A 23,783-nucleotide genomic window follows, 5' to 3' on the forward strand; every position below is an offset into this window, starting at 1 on the left:
GAGGCAGCTGCAGAACTTCATGGGAGCCAGAACCCCCCCTTTAACTCAGCAGTGTAGTCTACAAACCCATAGCTGTGCAGCCGGCAGGCAGCCCTGAAGCCCTGCCGACCTTCACCTGCAGGTGTCCTTTGACACGTCTGCCAAGAGAGGTAAAATGCCACCACCAGAGAGTAAGCAGAGCCTGTCAGCCTGGGGACCCTCTGCAGTGCCGAGGCTCGGTTGTGGGGGTGAGGTACGGAGCGATGGGAAAGGGCCCCTCGTGTGCGATGGGTGTCTGTGCCTCCGCAGCGCGGCCCTGCTCAGTGTTTCTGTGCTGACGGCAGGAAAGACTTTAGCCAAAGGTTGCTTAAACCAAACCATAGCAAGGTACGGCATGTTGTATTTCTTTCTGTCTTGGCATCTACTCACTTCAGACAGCAAAAAAACGTCTCATTGCTGATGGCGGGGGAAGGAACATTTTAGGTTAGAAAAGTCCTTTTATCGAGGGCTCGGGGCCCGCCGTCGGGGCAAGGCTGCAGCACCGCAGCTGGCGGCGTCCCCTCGGTCCCCGCGGTGCCGGCGGCCTCCGCGCCGTCCGCACCGCGCTATTGCACCGCGGCAGTGGCTGCGGCACAGCGCGCAAGTTCCGCGGGATGAGCGGCCCTCACGGCGAGCACACGGCAAGGGCGGACTCGGCCAAAGGCGCTTTGACGCTTCTCCGGTGCCTGACACCGTGAGCCCCGCGGTGTCCGACGTGGAGCCAGGAGATTCGGGAGCGGGGAGCCGGGGCTCGGCAGTGGCCGGAGAACAAAAGCCCCCCGGGGCTCTGTGCTCCCCAGAGAGGGGAAGACGGGGAGGAGGCGCCCGTCGGGCTGGCCGCGGTGGAGATGCACGTCGGGGTGGAGAGCGGCGGTGCGGCGAGGAGGCGGCTGGGCCCGCTCCCCCCAGGGGCAGCCCTGCGGCCGGGAGCGCGGGCAGGCGCCGAGGGCGAGCGGGCGGCCGGGCTGGGGCGGCCGGGGAAGACGCGGGCGGTATCCAGCCCGCTGAGGTCGTTGCGTGCTTAATTATTTTGTCTTCCATGGAAATTAATCTCGGCGGTATTCTACGGGGATCTGAGTCCGAGAAGGAAAAAGGGGATGCCGAGCGGGAGTTGCAGCGGCGGTGTCCCCCGAAGCCTGCCAAGCGCCGCGTCCCCGGCCGCCTACGCCTGTTTGTCAAATCTTGGCATTTCCTGACTAGTTCATTAAAAACAAAACAGAATATCCCACCCAATAAATCGGAGCGAAACCGGTGATGGTTTAGTCACCAAGAAACACCAGCGGAATCCGATGACAGATAGACAGGCGGTCACTGTTTTCCTTAAAAAAAATAATTAAGTCCTCGGTGTGTAGCCGAGTGGTTCGCCGCATCGGCCTGCAGGGCTGGGCTCGGTCCGCGGCCGCCCTCGCTGCCCAGCGACCGCTCTGCCCTGCGGGCTCGGCAGCGCTCCCTGAGCCGGAGGCCGTCGGGGGCCCTCGGGTCTCTTCCAAAGCAGGATGCGGCGGCTGCCGGCACTGAGGGCTGTGCTCTCGACCCCTTCCCTTGGCATAGCCCCTTGTCATCAGCCGGAGCCGTCCCGAGTACCCGCTGACCCCTCTCCCTCCGGCGCCGGCTGCGGGCGCACCCCTGACCCCCTCTGAAGACTGCCCCATTCATTTTCGCGGGGATGAGTTCCCAGCGACCGCGGCCCCCACTGCCGATAGCACTCCGTGCGCGCATCCCGCACCGCGGCCGCGCACGGTGCCCCGCGGGAGGGCCCGACAAGCGCCGCTGCGGGGCCTCGCTACCGTCTCCCGAACGCATTTCTGTGCTCAGAAAGGGGCGAATGGTCAAGGTTTGCCCCAAGCTTCACGGCCGCGGAGGAACTGCTTTAATCTCTTCCTCGCAGCAAGAACAAACACTGCCTATCACCTTGCTCCCCTAGACAGAATCCAGCGCTCCGGATGAATTTTTTTTTTTTTTGGCGGGGGGGGAGGGGGGATGGTGTGGGTAGAGAGAGCGGGTGGAGGCTGAGATAACCGCGGCGACGTCTGCACCGGCGGGAAGCGCAGATGGGAAAAGGAGGTGCGAGGTGAGCGCTCGGATCCCCGCGGATAGCGGTGCGGCCTCCGCGCTCCTCGGGGCCCCGTGGCCACCGTCTCTCGGGCGGTGCGGAGAGAGCCCCGCTCTGGGTCCGCCGGGACCCCGTCCCAATGTGCTGCGGCCGCCGGGACACCCACGGCGGGGCCGGGGCCGGGCCGGGCCGGGCGGAGCGCAGGGCGCCGAGCTGACCTCCAGGCGGCGCTGCAGCACCGCGGGCCGCCGCCGGGCACGGAGCGGCCCCGGGCGCGCCCCCGCACCGCCCGGCAGTGCCCGCGCCCGCGCAACGCGGGGAAAGTGCCTTGGGTACGGGAGGCGCTCGCCCCGGGTGGATGCGGAAAGGTGACAGGGGAGTGCTGGGCTCCTGCGGGACCCGGCGGCCCGTGCCCCGGCTAGTGCCATCGGCGCTCGACGGGTGCCGCTGCCGTGAAGCCCCCCGGCGTCCGAGCGACCCCGGGCTCCGCCTGGTGCGGAGCTGACGCGGCATTAGCCGTGGGCCTCGCGGGCGGATCTTGCCGCGCACCTGCCGGCCGGGCCGGGCGGAGTCGCGCCGGGGTCACAGGGTGCTCCGGGCCAGCGCAGACGTGCGCGGCGATCGCCGCGCTGCCCGTGGTGGGAGAGCGCGGCGTAGCCAAAAAGGTACCACGAGCGGCCGGGGAGCGAACAGCCCGGCCAGTGATGTCGCACCGCACCGTCTACCTCCCGAGTCCACTTCGCTTTGGGGCATTTTCGTTGCCTGGTCGGCTTGTGATTTGAGGAGGTCGTTGTTGTTTGGGGATTTTTTTAGATTCTGGTTTTGATTTTGAGTTGGTTGTTAAATATTTTTTTTTCTTGTCCACAAGTGCGTCTTATTTCTACTTGCTGTAAAGCGCAAGAAATTATGGTTCTCCTGAAACAATTTCCCTTTGATCCTTGAGTCCGGGGCTGTTGCTCTTGGTATCCAGAAGCCAGCAGTGCGGGGAAGAAATTGCGACTCTAAAAACCCCTTTTAACTTCGTTCTTGAAGCAGCCGGCCTCTTTCGAAAAAGCAAAACGAGGGGGTGCGGGTCCTGCCCCCGCGTCCTGCCGGAGTCCCCCAGCCCAGCAGCAGCCGACGAGCCCTTGCCCTGTGCGGGCTCCCCGAGGCGGCCCGCACCCACCTCATACCCGGACCGAGGAAATCAGTCCTTCTCCGCGAATTGTGAACTTCCGTATCCTCACTGGCCGGGAGAAGAAATACTGTTTATTTAGGTTGTCTGGATTTAAAACATAGCATTTTCGAAGCAGGGATTTCTGAAAAGAAACGAAAAATAGCCCCGGCGGCCGGCGGCAGCCGCGGGCTGCAATGTGCGCCATCCTCGGCTGCGCTGCCCTGTGAGGGGACACGGCCAAAACTCCCTCTGCCCACTCTTATTCTCCTCTTTGATTAGTTTTTCCTTACTAGACACTAAAAGGAAAAAAAAATCCCCATGCAGCCGTAATTTATGTCCTCTTCTCTACCTCGGGCTTGAATTAACCTGCATAGACCTTACCTTTGAAAATTTTTCAAAGCTATCCTTTAAGTGCCATTTCCCCCGACATATTTTTATCCTTTTCCAATTCTTGTTCCAATTTCCAGTCCAGATTATACGATTAATTCCCCATACATGTGATTGAAATAACGCACATAACAAGATAATATTACAGATAAAAATGTAACCCAAAGCCGACATGTGCAATCAGCCGCATTGCAACTGTCGACGAACGTGAATAGGGCTCCCTAATCGACACATTTGAAGAGGGTTAGGGAGGCCCCATTTAGCAGTAAATTCCCTGGTAATAAATCGAAACTGCTTTCGAAACTATGTGTCTGTTCCAGGTAGGGATTGTGTGCTTAGTCACTGAGCATGGGGATGCCTCCGCAGAGCTTCTCTTCCCGAATCTGCCCTTAAGCGGCTCAGTCACAGTGAAAGGGCAGCGCCGAAACGCTGACGGTCCATAGGGCCATCCGACATGACGGCCACAAGCCCACTAGGGACTAGAACACTATCTGCACCCACTCTTGGCCACATAGGCACCCACAAAACCCCACACTCTAGGTTTGGGGGTGTTATTTTAGATATTTAAGCCAGTCGGGCCGCCTATGTCACTCCAGCTGGGGCACGACGGGCAGCCGAGACGGGCGACGAGGCGCAAGGAGCGCGCAAATACCCGCGGCCGGCAGTGGGACGGGGGGCGAAGAGCTGTTCTCGGAGGGAAAAGTCACCTTAGGTGACGCGGGGGGAGTGGGGGGCGTCCTGCCACTTTAAAGCCCAGTTGCTACCCAAACACAAGTAAACAGTGGGGCCGGCGGGGCGGGCCGGGGCCGCGGCCGGGGGCGGTCCCGTCCCGTCCCGTCCCGTCGGGGCGGAGCGGCGCGGCCCCGAGCGCGGGGCTGTGCTCGCCGCGGGGTGGGCCAGCGGCGGCGGCGGGCGGGCGGGGACAGCGCTCCACGCCAGTCACCGCTGAAATGTGATGGACCGGGCAGGGGGCGGCTCAGACTCGCGCCGAGCCTCGCCGGGGTCGAAGGCGGGAGGCTGCGGGCGGGAGGCGGCGGTCTATGCCGGGGCCCCGGGACCGCCGCGGCCAGAGCTCCCAGCCGCCGCCCAGCCCTCCGCAACATGCCGGTCGCCGCCGGGCCCCGGCCCCGCTGAGCGCCCCCGCTGTGGATCTAATGTCTCCGTGAAGGTGCCGCGGCCGCCGCTTCAGCTTTGCCCCCGGAGGAGCAGCAGGCTGCGGTAGGTGAGTGGCTCCGGGACCCGCCCTGCCCGCTGCCGTCGGCGGGAGCGGGGCGGCCGCCCCGGGAGCGGAGCCTGCGCTCAGCCGGGAGCGCGGGGCCGCCGGCTTTACTTTCAGTTCGCAGCTCCGCGGCGGCTTGGGGCGCGGGTGTCCCCCCCTCCACGCCGCGGGCGCGTTGTTGCGAGGCCAGGCGACGGCAGCCTCCCGGGATGCGCTCTCGATGTCCTCCACGCCAAACTCCTGGCAGGGAGCAGCCGGTCCGTGCATGGACTGCGAGCCAAGCCGCGGGTCGCACTGGAGAAACCTCGGCCGGGGGAAACACCTGGCTGCGCGGGCAGCGGCGGCCGCGGCTTCGGGTGAGGCCGTCGGGGAGCGGAGGCGACCCGGTGCCCACCCCATCCCTGGCTAGGACGGCAGAGCCTTCGGGGCACGATCCCGGCCCCGCCGCGGGAGAACGGGGAGCGCGGGCAGGACCAGCAGGTCGGCGGCAGGTAGAGAGGGCTGTCCTGGCACCGGGCGTAATTTAATTAAGCTTTCTGAATGGAAAGGGAAAAGGAAGTGCCAAGGTTTAAGTAACATCCGTTTTTGGTTGACTTTCAACCCCTCCGCCCCAACACACCTTAATATAAATGGCCTTAAAATCACGTTCGAAGGCGCTTTCTATTCTTTTTTGATACGTTTTACTAAAGTTACTTCCAAATACAAATAGTAGCATATGTACCGCCATTCAGACAGAAGTGTGGTTTTAGAAGTTTCTACCTTAAAATGAGGATTTCTTGCTCAGAATAGTTTTCTCAGAGTTGGTTCTTGGACACCAAAATGAGCGTGGTGCAATGGCACCCCCATACGCAGCCACCAAACGCGGCTGTAACAGAGGGAGCTCTGCCCTACAGGAACACTGCTCCTACCTCGGTCATAGATCCCAACCGGTGGCTCCGAAACCCAGCCTCAAACAACCGGGATGGAGCCGCCGGAGCAGCCAACGAAAAGTGATTTAATTGCTTCTGTTTCGGTTCCTCGCGGAAAACGAATAGGAACTCACACTACGACATCTTTAAAAATAAGTCTCTATATATAACCACCCCCCCCAAACAATAAAACGAAAAGATGACCATATATAATAGTATCGATAACTGTCCCCGGTGTCGATACAATCACAAACGAGGAAAACTGGGCAGCGGCGGAGGAAGCTCCGGAGAGCCACGACTCGAGGCAAACGAAAACAGGAGTAGGCAGCACTGCACTTCACACCCGACCTCCTTGCCACATTTTTTTCCCCAGTCGGCCAATTGTGCTGTGCAGCAAACGTGGAGGGAAAGGTATTTTAGGAAAAAAATCGAAAAGTGTCTTCGCAGGCGGAGTGCGCGCGGTGGCAGCGGAACGGCAGGAGCCGGGCGGCAGCGGACAGGGAGGCAGGGACACCGCTCACGGAGCGGCTCTGCGCTCGGAGAGTTTCCTTAATTTTTGTTGTTGTTTGGAAGGGGTAGGTTAGGGTTTTTGCGGGGGGAGGTTCTCTTGTTTATTTTGGAAAGTGCGCGTGACCAGACCCTCCACACAAATCCCTTGAGGTGCTGGGTGACCCTCGGCCCTACCTCTTGTTTACAGGCCCGGAGAGACCCCGGCGTTTGCTTTGGCCGCTTTCTTGGGTCGCGGCAGCCTCTCGGCTGCTGGAAGTGAACCCTCAACGAAAGCAAAAAAAAAGGAAACGGCAGGGGCTTGCCCCCCGGCCCCCCGCGCCAATGTACTCCTGTCCTGCGGGGGGGGGGGGGGGGGGGGGGGTCGCCCCGGGTCCGCCGAAGGGACCCCCTTCCTTGCGACGGGAGCAGCGGGCCCCGTGGTTTCGGTTGAATGGGCTGAGTGAAACCCTCTGACAGTCACACATCGCTCATTAGCTCACTGCCCCGCCGCTCCGGCGAAGCTCCCGGCCGAGGGACGCCCGAGGTGGTGCGGGAGGCTCGGCCGCACGACTCCGTCCCCCGGGGCTGCTCTCGCCCTTCTCGGCCCCGCGGCGCGGAGGGAGCGATTGCGGGGCAGCACCGGGCCGGGCGGCCCTCGGCGGGCCGGGGAGGCCTCCGGGCCGGCCGCTCTTCTCGCCGCCGCTGGGATGGCTGCTGCGCGGGGGGCTGGGGAGGAGGTGTGCGTGCGGAGTAGGGGCTCCTTTTCTCTCCTTCGGTTATCTTGATAAATGAGTTGTTGTTGAAGGAAGAAAAATAAGCAACGGAGCTAGGACGAACGCGGGGTTTATTCCCCCCCCGCTCCGCCCCCCGGGCCTGACTCGGCTCTCCGTGAACACCCTGTTCTATCCCGGGGAGGCCCCAGCCGGGAGGGGTCGGGGTCGGGGCCTCTGCGCCCGCAGGAGGCCGGGCGGAGGGTGGGAGCGACGCCGGGGGCCAGGTCGGCGTGGGGGCCAGGAGGGAGGCGGCTCCGGGGTCCCCGCCGTGGGCGCTGCGGGGGAAGGTGGCTGAGCGACGGAAAGCGGAGAGGCTTCGTTCCCGGCCGCGTCTCCGTTCCGTCTGTATTTTCACACGATTCGTTTAATTTGAATTTGTGGCGCCCTCGGTTGGGTCGGTGCTGGGTTTTCTCCTTTTTGTTTTAATTTGGGGTGGTTGTTTTGGGAAAGCTGTTTTTATTTATTTATTTTCTACGCTGTAGCTTCACCGGTCGAAGCGATCGCGCCGTGGGTCGGTGTTGGCCACCGGTCCCGGCGGAGGACGGGAGCCTGTGCCGCGGCGGGGCACTGGGGCCGCGGAAAGGCAGCGCACCGGAGCCGTGCCTGGCCCTCCCTGGCTCCACTGCTGCGCTGGCCTCGGCTAAGGAGCACCACGCTGCTCTCGGTAAAAGTCTCTCTCTCCTCCTTTCTCCTTCTTTCTTCCTAGGATTTTCTCCCGGTCTCGGAAGCCCAACAGAGACACCAGCTGCTCCGCCGGCTCGCACCCACCTCGGGAAGATGGGAAGCAAGGCTCTGCCAGCCCCCATCCCGCTGCACCCGTCCCTGCAACTCACTAACTACTCCTTCCTCCAGGCTGTGAACACCTTCCCCGCAGCTGTGGACCAGTTGCAAGGTCTGTACGGACTCAGCGCCGTGCAAACCATGCACATGAACCACTGGACATTGGGCTACCCCAATGTGCATGAAATCACCCGCTCTACTATCACGGAGATGGCGGCACAGGGCCTGGTGGACTCCCGCTTCCCTTTCCCCGCGCTTCCCTTTGCCACGCACCTCTTCCACCCCAAGCAAGGGGCCATCGCCCACGTCCTCCCAGCATTGCACAAGGACAGGCCCCGCTTTGACTTTGCCAACCTGGCCGTGGCCGCCACGCAGGAGGACCCCCCCAAGGTGGGGGAGCTCGCCAAGCTGAGTCCCGGACTGGCCTCGCCCCTGTCGGGCATCAGCAAGCTGTCCCCGGACAGGAAGCCTTCCCGCGGCCGCCTGCCCTCCAAGACGAAAAAGGAGTTCATTTGCAAGTTCTGCGGCAGGCACTTCACCAAGTCCTATAACCTCCTCATCCACGAGCGAACCCACACGGACGAGCGGCCTTACACCTGCGACATCTGCCACAAGGCTTTCCGGAGGCAGGACCACCTGCGGGACCACCGGTGAGGGACCACCACGACCGGGGTCGGGCCGTGGGCAGTCGGGGTGGGGTGAGCCGCTCGAGGGGGATGAGATTCAGCGGCTCCAGGAGCCACGGAAACAGCACAGGAAAAGCCCCCGGCTCAGATTCGGAGGTCACGGAAGGACCTGAGCAGCCGAAATCTGCGCTTTGTGTGGGAAGGGCACCCGCCTGAGGGAGAGCTAGAGGGGTTCACAGCCGGAGATGAAGATCCCGGGGCTTTTGTGCTTCTGAGCCATGACCCTAGGGGGTGCAGGAACAGGACGGGTCGCAGGTGGGCGCTTCCCTGCTGATCCCTCACCCAGCTCCGCGCGCTGCGGCCCGTGCTGAGAGACGCCCGCGGCCGCAGAGCTGAGAATCCTCTCCGCCTTCGGAGAAGAGCGGCTCGGGTCCGGCCGGCAGCCCAGATGCTGTCCTGGTCTGGCACCAGAGAGTGCAGTCACGCTTCGATACGAATTATTGCAAATGTTTTGAACCGGCCAAGAAGTTTAACCATACACAGAATAGTAATGGGGAAAGGAAGGAAGAGGAGGGTGAGGGCGTCTGGGAGAGGGGGTCGAGTTTGGGGAAGCGGGGTCTGGGGTCGCGGGGCCCACGCGCCTCCGGCAGCGCTGCTGACCCACGGGTTGCCTTCCAGGTACATCCATTCCAAAGAGAAACCCTTCAAGTGCCAGGAGTGCGGGAAGGGCTTTTGCCAGTCCAGGACCCTGGCGGTCCACAAAACCCTACACATGCAGGTGAGCCCGCCCTTCCCAGGCCTCTCAACGCGTGTGCCGCCGGCGCTGTTCCGGCCCGGCCCGGCTCGGCTCGGCTTGGCTCGCCGCGGGGCAGGGGCGGTGGCCACTGGGGGAACAGGACTCTGGTGCGGAGGGGAGCGAGGGGGGGCTGGCACTGGACGGCCCCGTGGGTCCGCGGGGGAACAGCGGCCCGTGATTACCTCCTCGGCCGCGGGAGACCCGCGGATAAACGGCGCCCTTGGGAAACGGGCTTAAGGACAGCGGGACGCGGTTGGCAGCGGAGAGTGAGCCCCGGGTTCGGGTTTGTCCGCGCCGCTGCTTCAAGGCGTTTTTCGTTGAGGGCTGCAGCCCTGCCCTGGCCGCGGGCGCGGGATGCGGAGCGGTGCGGAGGGACCGCCGTGGCAGCCGGGCGGGCAGAGGGTGTCCCGGAGCGGGAGGGCGGCGCGGAGGCTGTTTTCCGTGTGCCCCAGGGGCGCGGAACATCACTACTCGAGAACTATAAAATAAGGCTTTTGGGGCAGGATAGGGAGAGGTGGGCGGCCGCCCGGCCGCACGGGGCTCCTCTCGTTCGTGTCCTCCCCCGATATCTCAAGTTGTGCGTTGCGGTGAGAAAAAGTGCAGTAATACGTTAAACAAGGTGGTTTGTGAAGGATTAATCCTTTGCTTGCTTCAAATCTGAACAGGAATCTCCACACAAATGCCCCACATGTGGAAGAACCTTTAATCAAAGAAGTAACCTGAAAACTCACCTTCTTACCCATACAGACATCAAGCCCTACAACTGTGAGCAGTGCGGCAAAGTGTTCAGGCGAAACTGTGATCTACGGCGGCACAGTCTAACTCACACCCCGCGGCAGGACTTCTAGAGCAGCCAGGGACCCGCGCCCGCTCCGGCAGCTCCAACTTGCCCACTTTACTCAAGGAGTGTATTGTAGGAACTCACAGACGCGCACACACACACGCACACACACACACACACGGAGACACGGACGCAGACTCGGGGCCAGGCTTTCCTACCACATGTCTGCGAAACTCGTTTAGAGAGTGCGGACTGCAGGATCGGGCCCCTCTCCAACCCAGACCCAAGCGTAAAGCTCATCTTGTAGATAATCGCGGCTCATTTTAGAGCTCTGTACAGAACGTGTTTTTTTCTTTGTTTGTTTGTTTTGTATCGTGTCAGATGCACATCGACAACAAATCATGGAGGCAAAGTATCTCTTTAAAAAGTTATTTCAAAATAAATCTTTTTTTTTTTTTTCCAAATACCTCCTGCCTTCTTGTATTATTCTCTGAGCATTTGGGCTTTTTTTTTCCTGCTGTGTCAATGCAATGGCAAAGCATATTGAATAAATTTCCTAGCCGGGTAATTGTACTGTCACAACAATTTTGGTGATCGCTTTTGTTTGGTCTGTTCCACTGTCGCTGTTGTGTTATCTATTGTTAAGTAAAATGAAAGTGCCTTATTTGAGAGTTTATAGCTCTATTACTTAATAGTATGAATGTCTAAATATTAACTTCTGTACCTTTTTTTCTAATTTTCCCGAACGATTTTTTTAAGAAGAAAAACAGAGAAATATTTGCAAATAAACAAATCTTAGGAAATAATGCATAGAGCCGTTCTTACGCCAAAGCGGCTTATTAGTAACTTATTTGCAATCAGGCCGTATATTGTAAAAGTTATCCCTCTCGCAGGGATTGCAGCAGGCAGCCTCCTGCCTGTAGACTTTGGACACGGGCAATTCACCCGCCTAGACAGGGACTTTATCCTGCAGAAGACGATTCTTTCCCGGCAGCTCTGGAAGCAAACAGCGAGGCGTCAATTCCGCCCGCCCTCCGCCCTGGGCTCATCCGCGGGCCGTGGCAGAGCTGCGGCGCTGCGAGCAGGGATCCCCCCACCCCGTCTCCCTCCTCCATCTGCAATGCCGAGCGCAATTCACACCCAGGGGGTTGGACGGAGAGAGATTGTTCCCCCCCTCGGGAGACCCTTACCCCACCGTGGGGCCCCAGGCGCTCCTGCCGGGGTGGCTTTGGGCGATCCCGCATGTCCACCCCATGGGCAGCACGCTCAGCGCCTGCACCGGGTCTGCAGCCGGCAGCATGGTGGCACTGCACAACGGGCTCTCCTCCCTTGCCGTCCTTGCAAGCCCCTCACCGGTGCCTGTGCACTCTTCTGGAAGGGTGTGGTGCCAACACTGAGGCATTTTATATATTGCAGGGCGACTTGGATGTGTATCCTCTCATTATCATCCCACTGCTCTTGTCACTGCCGACACCCTCTCCGCAGTGTCTTGAGTAGTTTGGGGCCCCATAAATTGCTCTTTCTCAGTCTGGGGGCAACCATCCTTCCCTACTCCTCTGCCAAATGAAGGACCAGGTTAGAATGGCAGGGAGAAATCTTTTCCCCAGGCCCAAGGAGCCCTGTCCAAGGAGAGAGCAATCTCCTTGCACCCCATTCAGCAGAGAGGGCTTCACTCTTGGGCTCCATCTAGCAGGGTACCAGAACTCCAGGTGGTCCAGCCATGGGAAGGATAACAGATCCTAGCATGCCCAAAAGCAGCTGACAGAGCTTGTATGGCTGCACTGTCACCATCCCTGATCCTCGCTGGTCCTTCGGCAGGGAGCACTGCCTGGACACTGTTAATGAGTAGCGAGTCAAACCCAGCAGTGCCTGGGCTGGAGTCAGACTATCGGTGCAGAAAGCTCTGCATTACTGCCAGCACTGCCTCCACAGAAGGTTACCACAGGGCAGGGACCATGAGCCAGCCCTGCTCTGCCCCAGACCAGGCAGCCAGGTGAACTTCCACCAGTACAGCAGATTTGAGAGTGCCAAACTCAAAATTTCTTATGGTCAAGGCCTATGTCTCCATCTGCTCCTGTCCAGGAAGATGGGGAAGGAAAGAATGTTTCTGCAGCCAGAAATACTCATCTGCTGGCTGAAGAGCAGCCTCCCTAGTCAAAGTTTATGTCAGTGCCATCTGGTCTCTTCCTCTTCACCGCCCGTGAACTTGCACCCCTTCTTTGCTGGGGTGCTGCACCCCTAGAAATATCTTTTCTCACACCTGCCCTGCTGTGTTGGCAGCCCTTGTTCTCCCTCTTCAAAACACTTCTCTCTCTACACTGCTCTCCAAACCTCTCTTCATGGGCATCTTTTCCTCCCTCTTCATGGGCATTTTCCCAATATCTGATGTCTTCCTGTCTGACTGATTCTTCTACTCTCAGTGCATTCCTGTTCTCTCAGTAGGTTATTTCCTCTAAGTTTCTCTCTCCTTATTGTTCTCTGAGTTCCTGTCCCCAGGCCGTTTTACGTCCCCAAGTACGCAGAGCAAGGCTGGGATAACTCTGTTTGAGTAAACACTCCTGTCAGGATACATATGGGCTTAGTCTGCACCTCATAGGCCAAGTTCTGTGTGAAGTTTGTTTGGAAAGAACTTAATCAGACGAGCAATATCAAAGGACAAAATTAAAATGATTGCATATAGCTAAGATTTTATTTAATTGTTTGAGGTTGCTTGTTTATTAATCTTCCCCCTGAGCAGACACAGACCGTAAATTTTTCTTCCCAAGATTTCCAAAGTTCAGCAGCCAGAAAAAAACCCAAATTATTGAAGCAGGTCAGTGACAAACATCTCTAGCTGTTGGTCCATGAACTGTTATTTTATCTTTAAAGCAGTAGCTATCATGTTAAAATGCCAGAGAATGATCTTGTGTTTCTCTTTACTATCAATTCACTTGCCTATAGCACTGCCACACCCCATTCACTTTTTAAAAATTCATCCCTCACTGGAAAATTTCAGAGGCAGCTATAAAGAACATGTTAAAATACACATATGGTTTGTTGATTTTAGACCTGTTGGGAACAGAAACAAGCTCTGTAAAGCTACTTTTTGGGCAGGGCTAGGGATTTTATAGCCATAAAGTTCCATCCTGACTTTCACAATGCAAACACTAAATACAGCAATATCCCTGTGACTGCCGTTTGTGCCTTTGTGAAGTATCCTCCTTCCCTCTGGAAGTTCTCTGCTCAGTCACAGAACACAGCAGACAGTCCCATGCTTCTGCAGTTTCCCAGAGCTTCCCAAACCACCTGCCTCCTGCTGCTCTGTGTTACTCTCTCTCATTGCCCCTTCTTTTTTGGCACTGCTTATTTTTTGCCTGCACTGGCATGGGCTGATTCTGCATCTTTTGCTGTGTTAGAGGCAGCAGCTGCACTGCTGTAGAAGGAAAAATATATAGCTGTGCTACATACTAGGAAGAAAAGAACAACAGATAATAAGAATGTCACAATAATCTACATTTTTTAGGGGCGAATTATAGCCCTTTAAGTTGCATCTGAAAACGGAGCTCTTTGCATATCAGTTGCTGAAACAGACACTGTCCACAGCTGATGGCAGAGCAGCTCAGCCCAGCTAACTGTGCATAAAGCTTTTCTATGTGGCAAATATTACTTAGCAATGGCATGTCATGCTATTCCAGCCAGCACAGACTGTATCTGATGCAGTGTAAATTTGCTGGCAAAGCCCAGCTCTATACCAGTACCACCTTAGCCCAGATCTAAGTGTCAAACACCAAGCAGCAGCCCAGGAATGTGGCATGGCCATGTCTGCCTGGGTCTAGGGGCTGGTTCCTAGGGTTCCTTAGAGTAAAACATGTGAAAAACAACTGTTAAACTCCTCTCTGCCTTCTCTCCCTTTCCTTTTCCCTCTTCCTTCTTCCTTCTCACCACTCTACTTTTGGATGTTTGCTTCAGGAGTTGCTTCTCTTACCCCAGACATCCTGTACTACACCCTGCCTCTTGCCTAATCTCACCTCCATCTCTTTCCCTCCTTTTTCTCTCCTGTTTCTTTTTTGCTTTCTCATGTCTCATCCCACATTTCAATCTCTTTGCCAGAGCAACTTCCTATACTTAGACTTTTTGGATCCTTCTTTTGAACCACTCCAACTTCTACTTGTTGTCTCATTCTGTCCTTCAGCCACTAGCCCATATGAGCTCCTCTGTCTTCCCTGACCCAGAGCTCGTGTCCCTTGTGTGGTACTTCTCACACACTGCAGGTCCTTCCTTGCTGATCCCATTAATTGATGCAATGTCCACATCACACTCAGGAGGCATCAGAACAGGTGCCACAGATGTACTTGGACCATTTCAAGCATGCTGGCTTTGACTCAAAGCCAGCAGCACAGTCCCAGGAGGACCAGGGCTGGTGGCACATGCAGCTGGTGGCAGCCTGGGCTGCTCAGGATGGAAGCACTGTTGTCAGCTGCACTGCAGCCCCAAAACTACGTGGTCTCATGAAGATCAGTGATTTCAGGTGCAGTGCTCCAGCCCCAGAATGTCAGGACTGAGTTTGCAGTTAGTCAGCTAAGTTGCACTGGTGGCTCAGAGCCTCTAATCACTCCATGCTCCTAATACTGTAACTGCAGATAGTCGTCTATACATAAAGTGTAGAACAGTGACTGGATTTATCAAACTGTATTACACAAGGGTTTAGGCATATGTTCCTTTATTTTAAAATTGTACTGGGTTTATACCTTGTATTTCCCTCCTTATGGCACATTTCTTCCTTCCTACTTATGTAAACTTGTAATAGTTAATTTTCCAACTTATGACAGTGCAGTTATTATGAAAATAGGGTAGCTACCAGACAAAAAGTTATTTTCATTGAAATGATTAAAAATAGTTATTTACATTCAAAAGAAAGGCATCATGTCTGTATAGAACATTGATTTCTTCTATTTTCAAAAATCCAGGTGTAGATGTTTATGAAACTTTTTACTAGAAGCTCCTAGTTTATCAAATGAAATGAAAAAATATCTACACTGAAAACAGTAAGCATCTTTCCTAGATCTGCAGAATTGAGGCAAGGGAAGTGTAAGCTGCTTCCCCTTCTTAGAGCCCTCCTTGCAAGCCTGAGAACCCTCTCCCAAGTGCAACTTTCAAACACTACTTGGGACTTCATGATGAGCGGAGGAGGACTCAGGAACATTGGCTGGGACCCAAAAGCAGTGGCCTTGCACCTTCATCCATACACAATCAAGCTGGAGTGGTGCATGGTCACCTTTACCTGGGAAAGTTTCTTCCTCTGCCAGCACTAGGGCAGAACTTTGCAGTACAGATTGACCAAAAAAAGTGTAATATGAAGTTTACAGATACAGAAAATACCAAGCTCTACCTGAAGTGAGGGGTGCATGTAGAGGGCCCCCTTGGCCTGGCTGTATCACTGGGGAGAGCCCACTGGCTGTGTCCCCAGCCCACGGGCAGGCAGGGGACAGCAGGCAGAGGACAGCAAGCAGGGGGGCAGGCAGCAGGGGGACATGGCTCCAGTGGAGACCCCACATGCTGTGCTGGGAGATGCAGTGGCCCCAGGGGATGGACAGATATCTCTTCTCAGACCTGCGATGCTGGCTGAAGGTGGCATGCAGGCCTTCTTCTCTCCTGGCTGCAGGCTACCACCAGCCCCAGCAGCCATCACAGGGCTGGCTTGGATTTGGGGCCATGAGGGACACTCCTACAAGCTGTCCTCCATCAGGACCACAGTGAAAGGGGATTGAAGAGGGTGCTGGGCAGTCTTTGGGACAATTGGGATCGGCCAAGTGAATCTCCAGGACTTCAGATTCCATTTGAAATCAGCCTCCTCTCAGTAGGGGAAGGGGAGCAGCAGGACTTTTGCTTTCCTGAAATTCTTGTAGGATCCAGAGAGTGGCTCCATCGCCTCACATGGCTGAGACTGCAGCTGGGAGAAGATTACAAACCCCAGGTCTTTTGACTTTCCCTCTCTGCAGAAATCCCTCAGATTTCTGGCTTCAAAACAAGCTCACTTCAGCTTGCCTGCAGAGCGGGGATGGGATGGGGAAGGAGAGCTCTGGCAGGGCGGTGCCGGTGGTGCCATGCCCCGGGCAGCGCTGCGGGACTCCCGCTCCCCCGGGCAGAGCCTTGACCTGAGGCTCCCTCACCGAGTGCTTGTCAGGGCTCTCCTGCATGCAGGGGCATTTTGGAGACCCATTTGTACATATGGGGAAGTAGATTGGCTGCTGCTTGCTTTTCTTTTTTCAAGTGTAAAAGGAAGCAAAAGCTTTATTTCTTTTTTTCCCTCAGAGATTATTTATAAGGCATTATCTGTACTACTGCCAGCTGCCATCCTTTGGCGTCACTAGCCCTCAGTGCACTGAAGATGCCTCAAGGTGTGTCAGCCGTGCCTCACGTCAGCGCGCCTTGATGTATCTCCTTGGCTGGGATTGAAAGGTACAATTTCTAAATCTCCCGGTGACCCAATTTGCATGGATCACTGGTGCGCTAGAATGTAGCTACTCCTTCCCATCGTGTTAATGCAAGTTTGCCTGCCTTCAAAGCAGCCGGGCCTCCGTGTGCCACGCTGAGCACAGCCCCAGAGATCGCGCTCGGGCCTCTGCGTGGAGCAGGCCCGGCTGTGTCTTCCACACAAGTGGCATGCTTTAGGTGTTTTCATTGCTGTATTGTAGTCCCTTTATTTAAACATTGTAAATTCTTTTGCTTGATAAACATAGGCAGACAGCTGGATTATCTTAATCTTGGGGCTTGCAGGCGGCAAGCACAGCGAATGCTCCCAGGTTGCGGAGGCACCCTGTCCTGCCCGGGCCCGCAGCTGGACTGGGCAGCAGCGCTCGCTGTGTCACCAGGAAAAGGACAAAGCGCCTGCAGGGGAGCAGCCCGACACCGCCTATGGTCCCGGGCTGCCTGCCAGAGTGTCCCTGGGGCAGCCCTGGGGACAGCCCTAATGAATAGTTCTAGCAGCCCTGTGGCTCCCCGTGCACTGCCCTGTCTGCCGCACGCTGGGATGGGAAGGAGGGTGGCGGGAAGGCAAACCCTCGGGGGCCCTTCTGGAAGGCCCTGAGGCCCAGCTGTGATGGCAGAGGGATTCATGGGCAGCTCCAGCCCCAGGCTGCCTGTGAGGGCAATGCAAATGCAGTGCACCTGCCCGCAGGGTGCCGTGACCTCCAGAGTCCTTTAAAGGACGCCTGGCTGGGGTACAGTGTAAACCCAGTGCTGATTTAGTCCAGGAGCTGGTTCTGCTGGCATGAATCATTTAAGCACACAAGCACCCCATGACTCTGCCTCTCATTTCCATGTTGTGGTCTTCTTTTCCCACTCCACGGAGGAAATGATGGCCCGATCTTGGGCAGGAACCGCAACAGAAAAACACTAGGAAAACAAGGAAGCAATTGAAAGGATTTCAATTATATATATGACTGGACAAATCTGGGTGATCGGGTCAGATCCTCACCAACTTCTTTTGTTATTATCCTCTAATTTTATTTAATGAAAATTGGGTCTTGAAATTAATGCTGCTTTAAGAGATATGTGGCAGCTCACACTATCACATGCAATGTTCCTGCCAAGCTACAACCGTAGCTTTGTCATGATTCATATTTTCAAACTCCCATTAAAAATGTTAAAACCAGATTTTCAGTCATTCAGCTGTGGGCACCTCACATTTTTCTGTGTCTCATTTGCCTACTTAAAAAACAAATTCTAGACACACCAAGTTTTTAATAAAAATTAGTCTGCAATGCAGTTGTGTGGTCCTGTCCTTTTCTGGGATGCACAACAGGTTCAGTTCCCTAAAATCACCCAGTAAATTCAAATGAGCCAGGTTTATGACATGGCAGTGAGTGCTATAGGTGGGGACCTTGCTGCCTTTGCCTAGGTCTATCCTTGCATAGGAAGCACTTGCTTGTCTACTTCAACAAGGTTTGCCAACTGGGAAGTGAGAATGTGGGCACATGAACAAGTTACTGCAGGCAAAACAGGGGATGTGGAAGTTCAGCCCCTCAAGTACTGCCCAGAAATTGCTCAGAAGTATTCTTTAACCCCCTCACAAATGCAAACTCACTTTTCCTCACCCACAGGGAATAAGATACCTGACTTTTGCTACAAGATATATAAGAGGGTGCAGGTGGACACTTGCCACCATAGAGCAACTAAACTGTAGGTTGGTGACACCTTGTCCTGCAGTTGGTTGTTTCCCTAAACTCTGGGGCACAAAAGATTAATTTCCCTAAAAGCCCCACTGTAAAAATCCTCATTCAGGTGAGGGAATGGCGTGGGAGCTTCTGTGCTGAACTGGCCTTTGCCTCATAGCCACTTGCAGGCAGCAACCTGGTTTGACTAAAATTCCTCAGGTTTCAGCAACAGGAAATTGCAGATGAGAAAACGCTCTGTAAAGTGCATTTGTGTACTTTCAGTCACAAGCTGTGAAAAGTAGCAGCTCTCCAAGCCCTCAGCTTTAACACTGCTATTAATGCTGTTTTTTCCTAATAGCATTGAGGTTAATGGAGCATGAGGGTCTTGTTGAAGTGAACATCCTTCCAATGATGTTCAAGAAACCCATGTCTTGTCTTCACACAGTTTGCTGTCTAAATGTCCCAACAAACTCCCAAGTACCTTACAGTGTTCCAGGTAAAATATAGATGATTAGGAAGGTGATTCTATTTTAAAATCTAGTTTTGAGGTGTTTCCTCTGCCAGGCAGCAGAACAGGCACCCTAGAATTCTCCTCGAGGCAATAATGCCTGCTGTTCAGCGTTCATGAGAGGAGAAATCAGGGTTTTCACCAGTGCCTTTTCCCTTTTCCTTGGAGAGCTTCAGGGACTGTTCTCATACAGGTGCTTGGAGTGCTAGGCAGGAGAAAATCCCTGTCCCAAAATTGGACAGGCTTTGCAAGCTGCCCCTGAGGACTTAACACCATTTTGGTTTCCACACTGCTCTCAGTGGTAATGTAGACAGTATGTGGTAATATAAAAGCTGGTCAAGATGGTCAAATAAACTACCAGGACTCTGCAGCACTGAAACCTGAAAATATCTTCCTCCCAAAGCAATCAGGAGAGGGATGGGTGCATGGCTGGTAGGAGCAAGGTTGGCTGGTGTCTGCCCCATGGCTAGGTAGCAACTCTTCCACTCCCTGAGGACAATAGGCCCCATCCTGGGAGTGGACTGGTTTCAATACGGGACTTCCCATCTTGATCCAGTTTGGATGGGTCAAGACATGTTGAGACATGCCCTTTCAATATGCTGCATTTTATTAAAAACAAAGTAGCTGTGGGCCAGATTGTAAAACTAGGTGGGCCTCATTTGTCTGTCCCTACTGTAAGCCAATGAAACCTTCAACATATTCAAACTCTCACCTTTTTACCCATTTGAATGAAAAAGCATCACTAATAAAAGAAAATGACTCACCTAATGCTAAACCTGAGCTCTGTAGATCAGCTTTGATCAAATTCACTGACATTTGGATAACCGCGTTATTATAACTAAAACATCTTTTAAAGTTTTTTTCCAGACGTTCATTCTTTAAAATTTGCTTTGATCACTGTGCATATCCTTTTCAGCAGAAATTTGTCCACAGAGGGTGAATTTTTTTCATTTGTTTTTCATATGGATTCTCTTTCCTTTGTTCATATTTTAAATCAGTGAAGCTACCCTTCAAGCTAGCCCTTACAATAAAAATGCAGCTACTGTGTGGCTTTTAACAACTCATTTAACCCATCTGTGCTTCAATAGCCTTGTTAGAAACCCAACACAATTTATTTATGCAATGAGGCTGATCATGAGGCTTAATTAGATATTTTTTTTAGGATAAAGTAAACATTTCAGAAGGGCAGAGCAGGGAAGTGGTGGTCACTGTTATGGTGGTCTGACAACACCAATTTGTAATATGTTACAACAGTAGTGTTACAAAATGCTGCACAGAAGGATATTTCTTTCAGAAAGTACTTTTGAATTAGTTCAAGTGCTGCAGTTTCCAAATAGGAGTCACAATCCGAGACAATTAAAATAAATGGAAGCAGGAATGTGTCAGGACAATTACAAATTAAAATATTGAAATCACTGGAGATGGAAGGGCAAAAATTTGCCTGTTTGAAAGTATGCATCTGTGTACGAAGTTCAACTTTAGATGTTGAGAAGGATAAAGTTTGACTATTCTTTTTCTATGGAAAAAAAATCACACATCTATGATGCAATAAAATTTAGTTTAGCAATTCATAAGTACATTTGTAACCAATTTTTCCCTTTCAAGCAGGCAAGAAGACTGTGTAAGTTTTAATTTGCTAATTATAATTTATTGTAATTTGACCATGCAGCTGGGGAAGGTGGTGCTGACTGTTCATCAAAGAGGGCGTCTGCCGGGCTCTAGAGTCAAGATAGTCTCATTAGTGGCTTTTTACAGCATGGGCAGAGTTCTTGTTAGAGCTTGTAACAGAGGTGGATTAACCACAAATAATTTTAAAAACTTTGAAGTCTAAAGCTGCAGCACCTTTTGCCGTATTCTAGGAAAAAAAGCGGACGTGTTCAGATAAGGTTGGCTGGTGAGATTCTCTGCCTGGCTCCTACCAAGGTGCAGTTTCCACCCTCCTAGGACTGCCTGCTCAGCCATTTTGCAAACACAGATTCCTGTCGTCCGTCAGAGTGAGCCCTGCGACTCTGCTCGGCTTCTGCCTCCCATCAAACCCTTTATGAGCGCACACTTTTCCAAAGAGCGGCCCTGCGATCATTAGCTCCACACCAAGCTTCTTAGGGATCCCTTTTTTTCCCAATGCACTTCAGGCTGAGAACTCCTACTAATATAAATCTGCTTTAAACAAGAGATAGCCATTTTTAATGCAGACATCCTCTAATATTTTCATGATGTGGCTTATACCTTAATAGATAGCAGTTGCGGTGCAGATCTGGCCCTGCCGTTGCACAACATATTTGTGGTAATGAGAACCCTTGCCGACATGGAAAATTAATATTAAGAAAATTAATGTAAGGAAAATCTTTAATAGGTTTTTATCTGTGTCTAATGCAATTTTGGAGTTAGCAGAAGGAAGGAATTTAGTACCAGGTGGGTAGCCAGCTCTTCAGAAATCATGTTTTGTTGACCACATTTTAAGACCTGCTGTTTTGATTTAGTGCATCAGGAGCAATATCTACTTCGTAAACAACAGCATGAAACACCACACTCAGGATCCCGCCTGCCATACTTAGCTGTCAGAACCTTGCCCACAAGAAAGAGTTCCTTGGTACAAATGTTTTTCATGTTGGTGCCCGTTTGGTCTGGGGGAGTGCTTTGAAAGCTCAGAAACTTTAGCAGGGCAGGAGAGCAGCTTAATGCTCAAACCCACCTAGCAGTGACTGGGTGAAAAGCCGTTATCTTTTCATAAGCAGCAAGTCAAGTCCTTTGGCAGAACAGAAGTAGCCGGTTTCCCAATGAGAAAGGCTGCTCTTACTTGCTGCAGTGTTATTTGCTAAGGACCGCAGTGTTACAGCAATAGGGCAGCGTGCAGTCACCGCTCTGCACAAAAGGGGAGGAAATCCTGGATGGGAACCAACCTTCTCTGCCTCCCACCCCAGACTCTGTCCCCACTGCTCACAGCTGCCATCCCAGCAGAGAACACCAGTGTTGGCATCCGCTTTTGCTCGAGGTGATCTGTGGTTTAGATGTTAGAGTCTTTTTATCTGTTGCCTGGGTTTCTCTTGAATAAAAAGAGACTGGCATACTTTCCTCCTTTTTGCTGCAAGGAAGGTAGGTACTGATCCCCTTTACTTTCTGGATTGTGGATATTAGAGATGGTGCAAGCACAAGATATCTGGCAGGACATTACAGAACCCAAAGAGAAAAGAATTCTTGGAAGAAACCCCCTTTTTAAAAAAAAATTCAGACAGCTTGAAGTTGTTTTGTTTCATTACCTCCTACCAAAATTTCTTGAAAACAGTATTTAGAAAGAAGGAGGGATTTCTTGGTAAAGACTATGTATTGTACGCCATTTTTCAAGGACTGGGCAGACCCCTAACAGCCTTCTGAGTCCTCCCTGAGAGACACAAATTGTGAGAGAAAGGGTTGTATTTGATCAATAGGAAACGTGTGTGTGTGTGTACACAAATAAAAGGAGCAGCAAATTCAACGCTCTTATCTCTCTTCCTTCTTGCATGCCAGAGCACCTTTAGCATCAGCTCCAGTCCTGCAGCTGCTGCCTCCAAGCTCACTGACACCAGCCCTGGCTGCTGACCTGCTCTGGCTGCAAATTCAAGCCCTATCTTTCCTCACCCCTTCCCTTCACCCTTTCATTCCCACAACAAAAGGAAGGGAAAAATGAAAGTGAATTGTTAACTGCACTTTTTCAAAATTAAACAGATATCAGAAATTCTCTGGAAGTGAAAGATGACAATTATTTTCTAAAATACAGCCATAACTTTTTTTTTTAAAGAAACCCTCTGCTGCTTATTGTTCCATTACTGAGGGTGCACCAAGAACAGTTTGTTTTATCACAGAAGGGACTGTCTTTCTGGAAACCCCAACAGACACATAAAGAAATGTTGTTAGGTTGAAGGAACTTTCAAGATTTGGATAGCTAGTTTTGCCCAGATAAGAAATAATTTATTCTTCATAACTAATTCAGAAAATCTTTAAACCAGATTGACTAGCAATGTGTTAACATTCATCACCATCTTGATACTGCCAGTGGCTTGTATCAGAAACTGTTCAGAAATAATTCATGAAAAAAATATGCTTATAAAATATAAATGTTGGTGTCCATTCTGTGCTGTGCATGCCCATCTCATTTCTTTTTATCCCCAAATATTTAATATAATTTCATTTTGCAACATGTGGATGGTTAGTTCATATTTAGTTCATACACAAAAAGTAACAGAGTATTGAAACATTGCCCTCCTCCCACCCCCTGAAGAATGAGATAATTAAATTAACTTTTTTCAGTTGTCTATGGTATTTTTGTAGAAGGTAGATAACACATATGTATATTTGGAGACACACACACCCAAAACATATATGATGTTTTGTGGCTGAACCAGTTGCATTTGTCATCAAGAACAGCAAAACATGGACCTGATCCAATTGCTCTGCAGCTTCCTGTCACATCAATGCAGTATAGAAATACAAAAATAATATATAATTATGCTCACCATATGACAGTAGAAAGTTTTCTGTCTAGATTTTTAACTCTATTCTTATCTCTACTAGAAACCACTATTTTATCTTGCTTTACAATGTTCCTTTTGCATCAGAAAAAATGCTGCTTATATTTGTATTAGTTATTCAGCCAACTGATAAAGATTAAAATGTGCACAAAGAATAGAGGACAAAATTTATATGAAACAATAGACATCAAAGAGCAGAGACTTCACTTCCTTTTTCTTACCTCCACCCGTAGATTTTCACATTAATCAAATCAATATTACATCATTTCTAGCCCCAAATGGCTCATATTAATTAATTTCTTCGAATTTAAAATGAATTTTTATTAAACCTTTAACTACCATTATATCAAATAATATGCTAATAAACATTTTAAATAGTTGATAATGTAGAACATTTACCCTTTTCATTCTTGTAAAATGGACCCCAAAACAAAAACACATCAAAAGAGAAAAGAATCTGAAATTTCAATTAATTTTAAGCAAAGTTCATGCAATGACAATATCGAAGAGACTTTGTAATACCTAATATCCCCTGACAATATTTCAAATCCACATGTGAATATAAAATAACTTCTTGCTTGACTTCGATGACCCAAAATTGTCAGTGGAATAGAAACTTCAGTAATTCCTAAAGGTATCAAAGTGTGAT

The 23,783-nt window shown here is 52.4% G+C and overlaps 1 protein-coding gene across 1 annotated transcript; it reads left to right on the forward strand.

Moving 5' to 3' along the window:
• The first annotated feature begins 7,780 nt into the window (after window positions 1-7,780).
• On the forward strand, window positions 7,781-10,053 carry OSR2 (odd-skipped related transciption factor 2). The gene is made up of 3 exons (XM_054295801.1): window positions 7,781-8,433; window positions 9,088-9,187; window positions 9,871-10,053. Exons 1-3 carry the CDS (start codon window positions 7,781-7,783, stop codon window positions 10,051-10,053), a joined length of 936 nt encoding a protein of 311 aa, XP_054151776.1.
• Window positions 10,054-23,783: the final 13,730 nt, after the last annotated feature.

Source organism: Melozone crissalis, unplaced genomic scaffold (assembly GCF_028551555.1).
Source record: "Melozone crissalis strain CALT ecotype California unplaced genomic scaffold, PUWL_Pcris_2 ptg000002l_1, whole genome shotgun sequence".
Taxonomy (NCBI): Eukaryota; Metazoa; Chordata; class Aves; order Passeriformes; family Passerellidae; genus Melozone; species Melozone crissalis.

Excerpts from the sequence above, each read along its gene's own strand:
- OSR2 (XM_054295801.1), top strand. The coding sequence starts at position 7,781 with ATGGGAAGCAAGGCTCTGCCAGCCCCCATCCCGCTGCACCCGTCCCTG. Across the intron at positions 8,434-9,087 it reads GACCACCTGCGGGACCACCG|GTACATCCATTCCAAAGAGA; the intron begins GTGAGGGACCAC and ends GTTGCCTTCCAG. Across the intron at positions 9,188-9,870 it reads ACAAAACCCTACACATGCAG|GAATCTCCACACAAATGCCC; the intron begins GTGAGCCCGCCC and ends AAATCTGAACAG.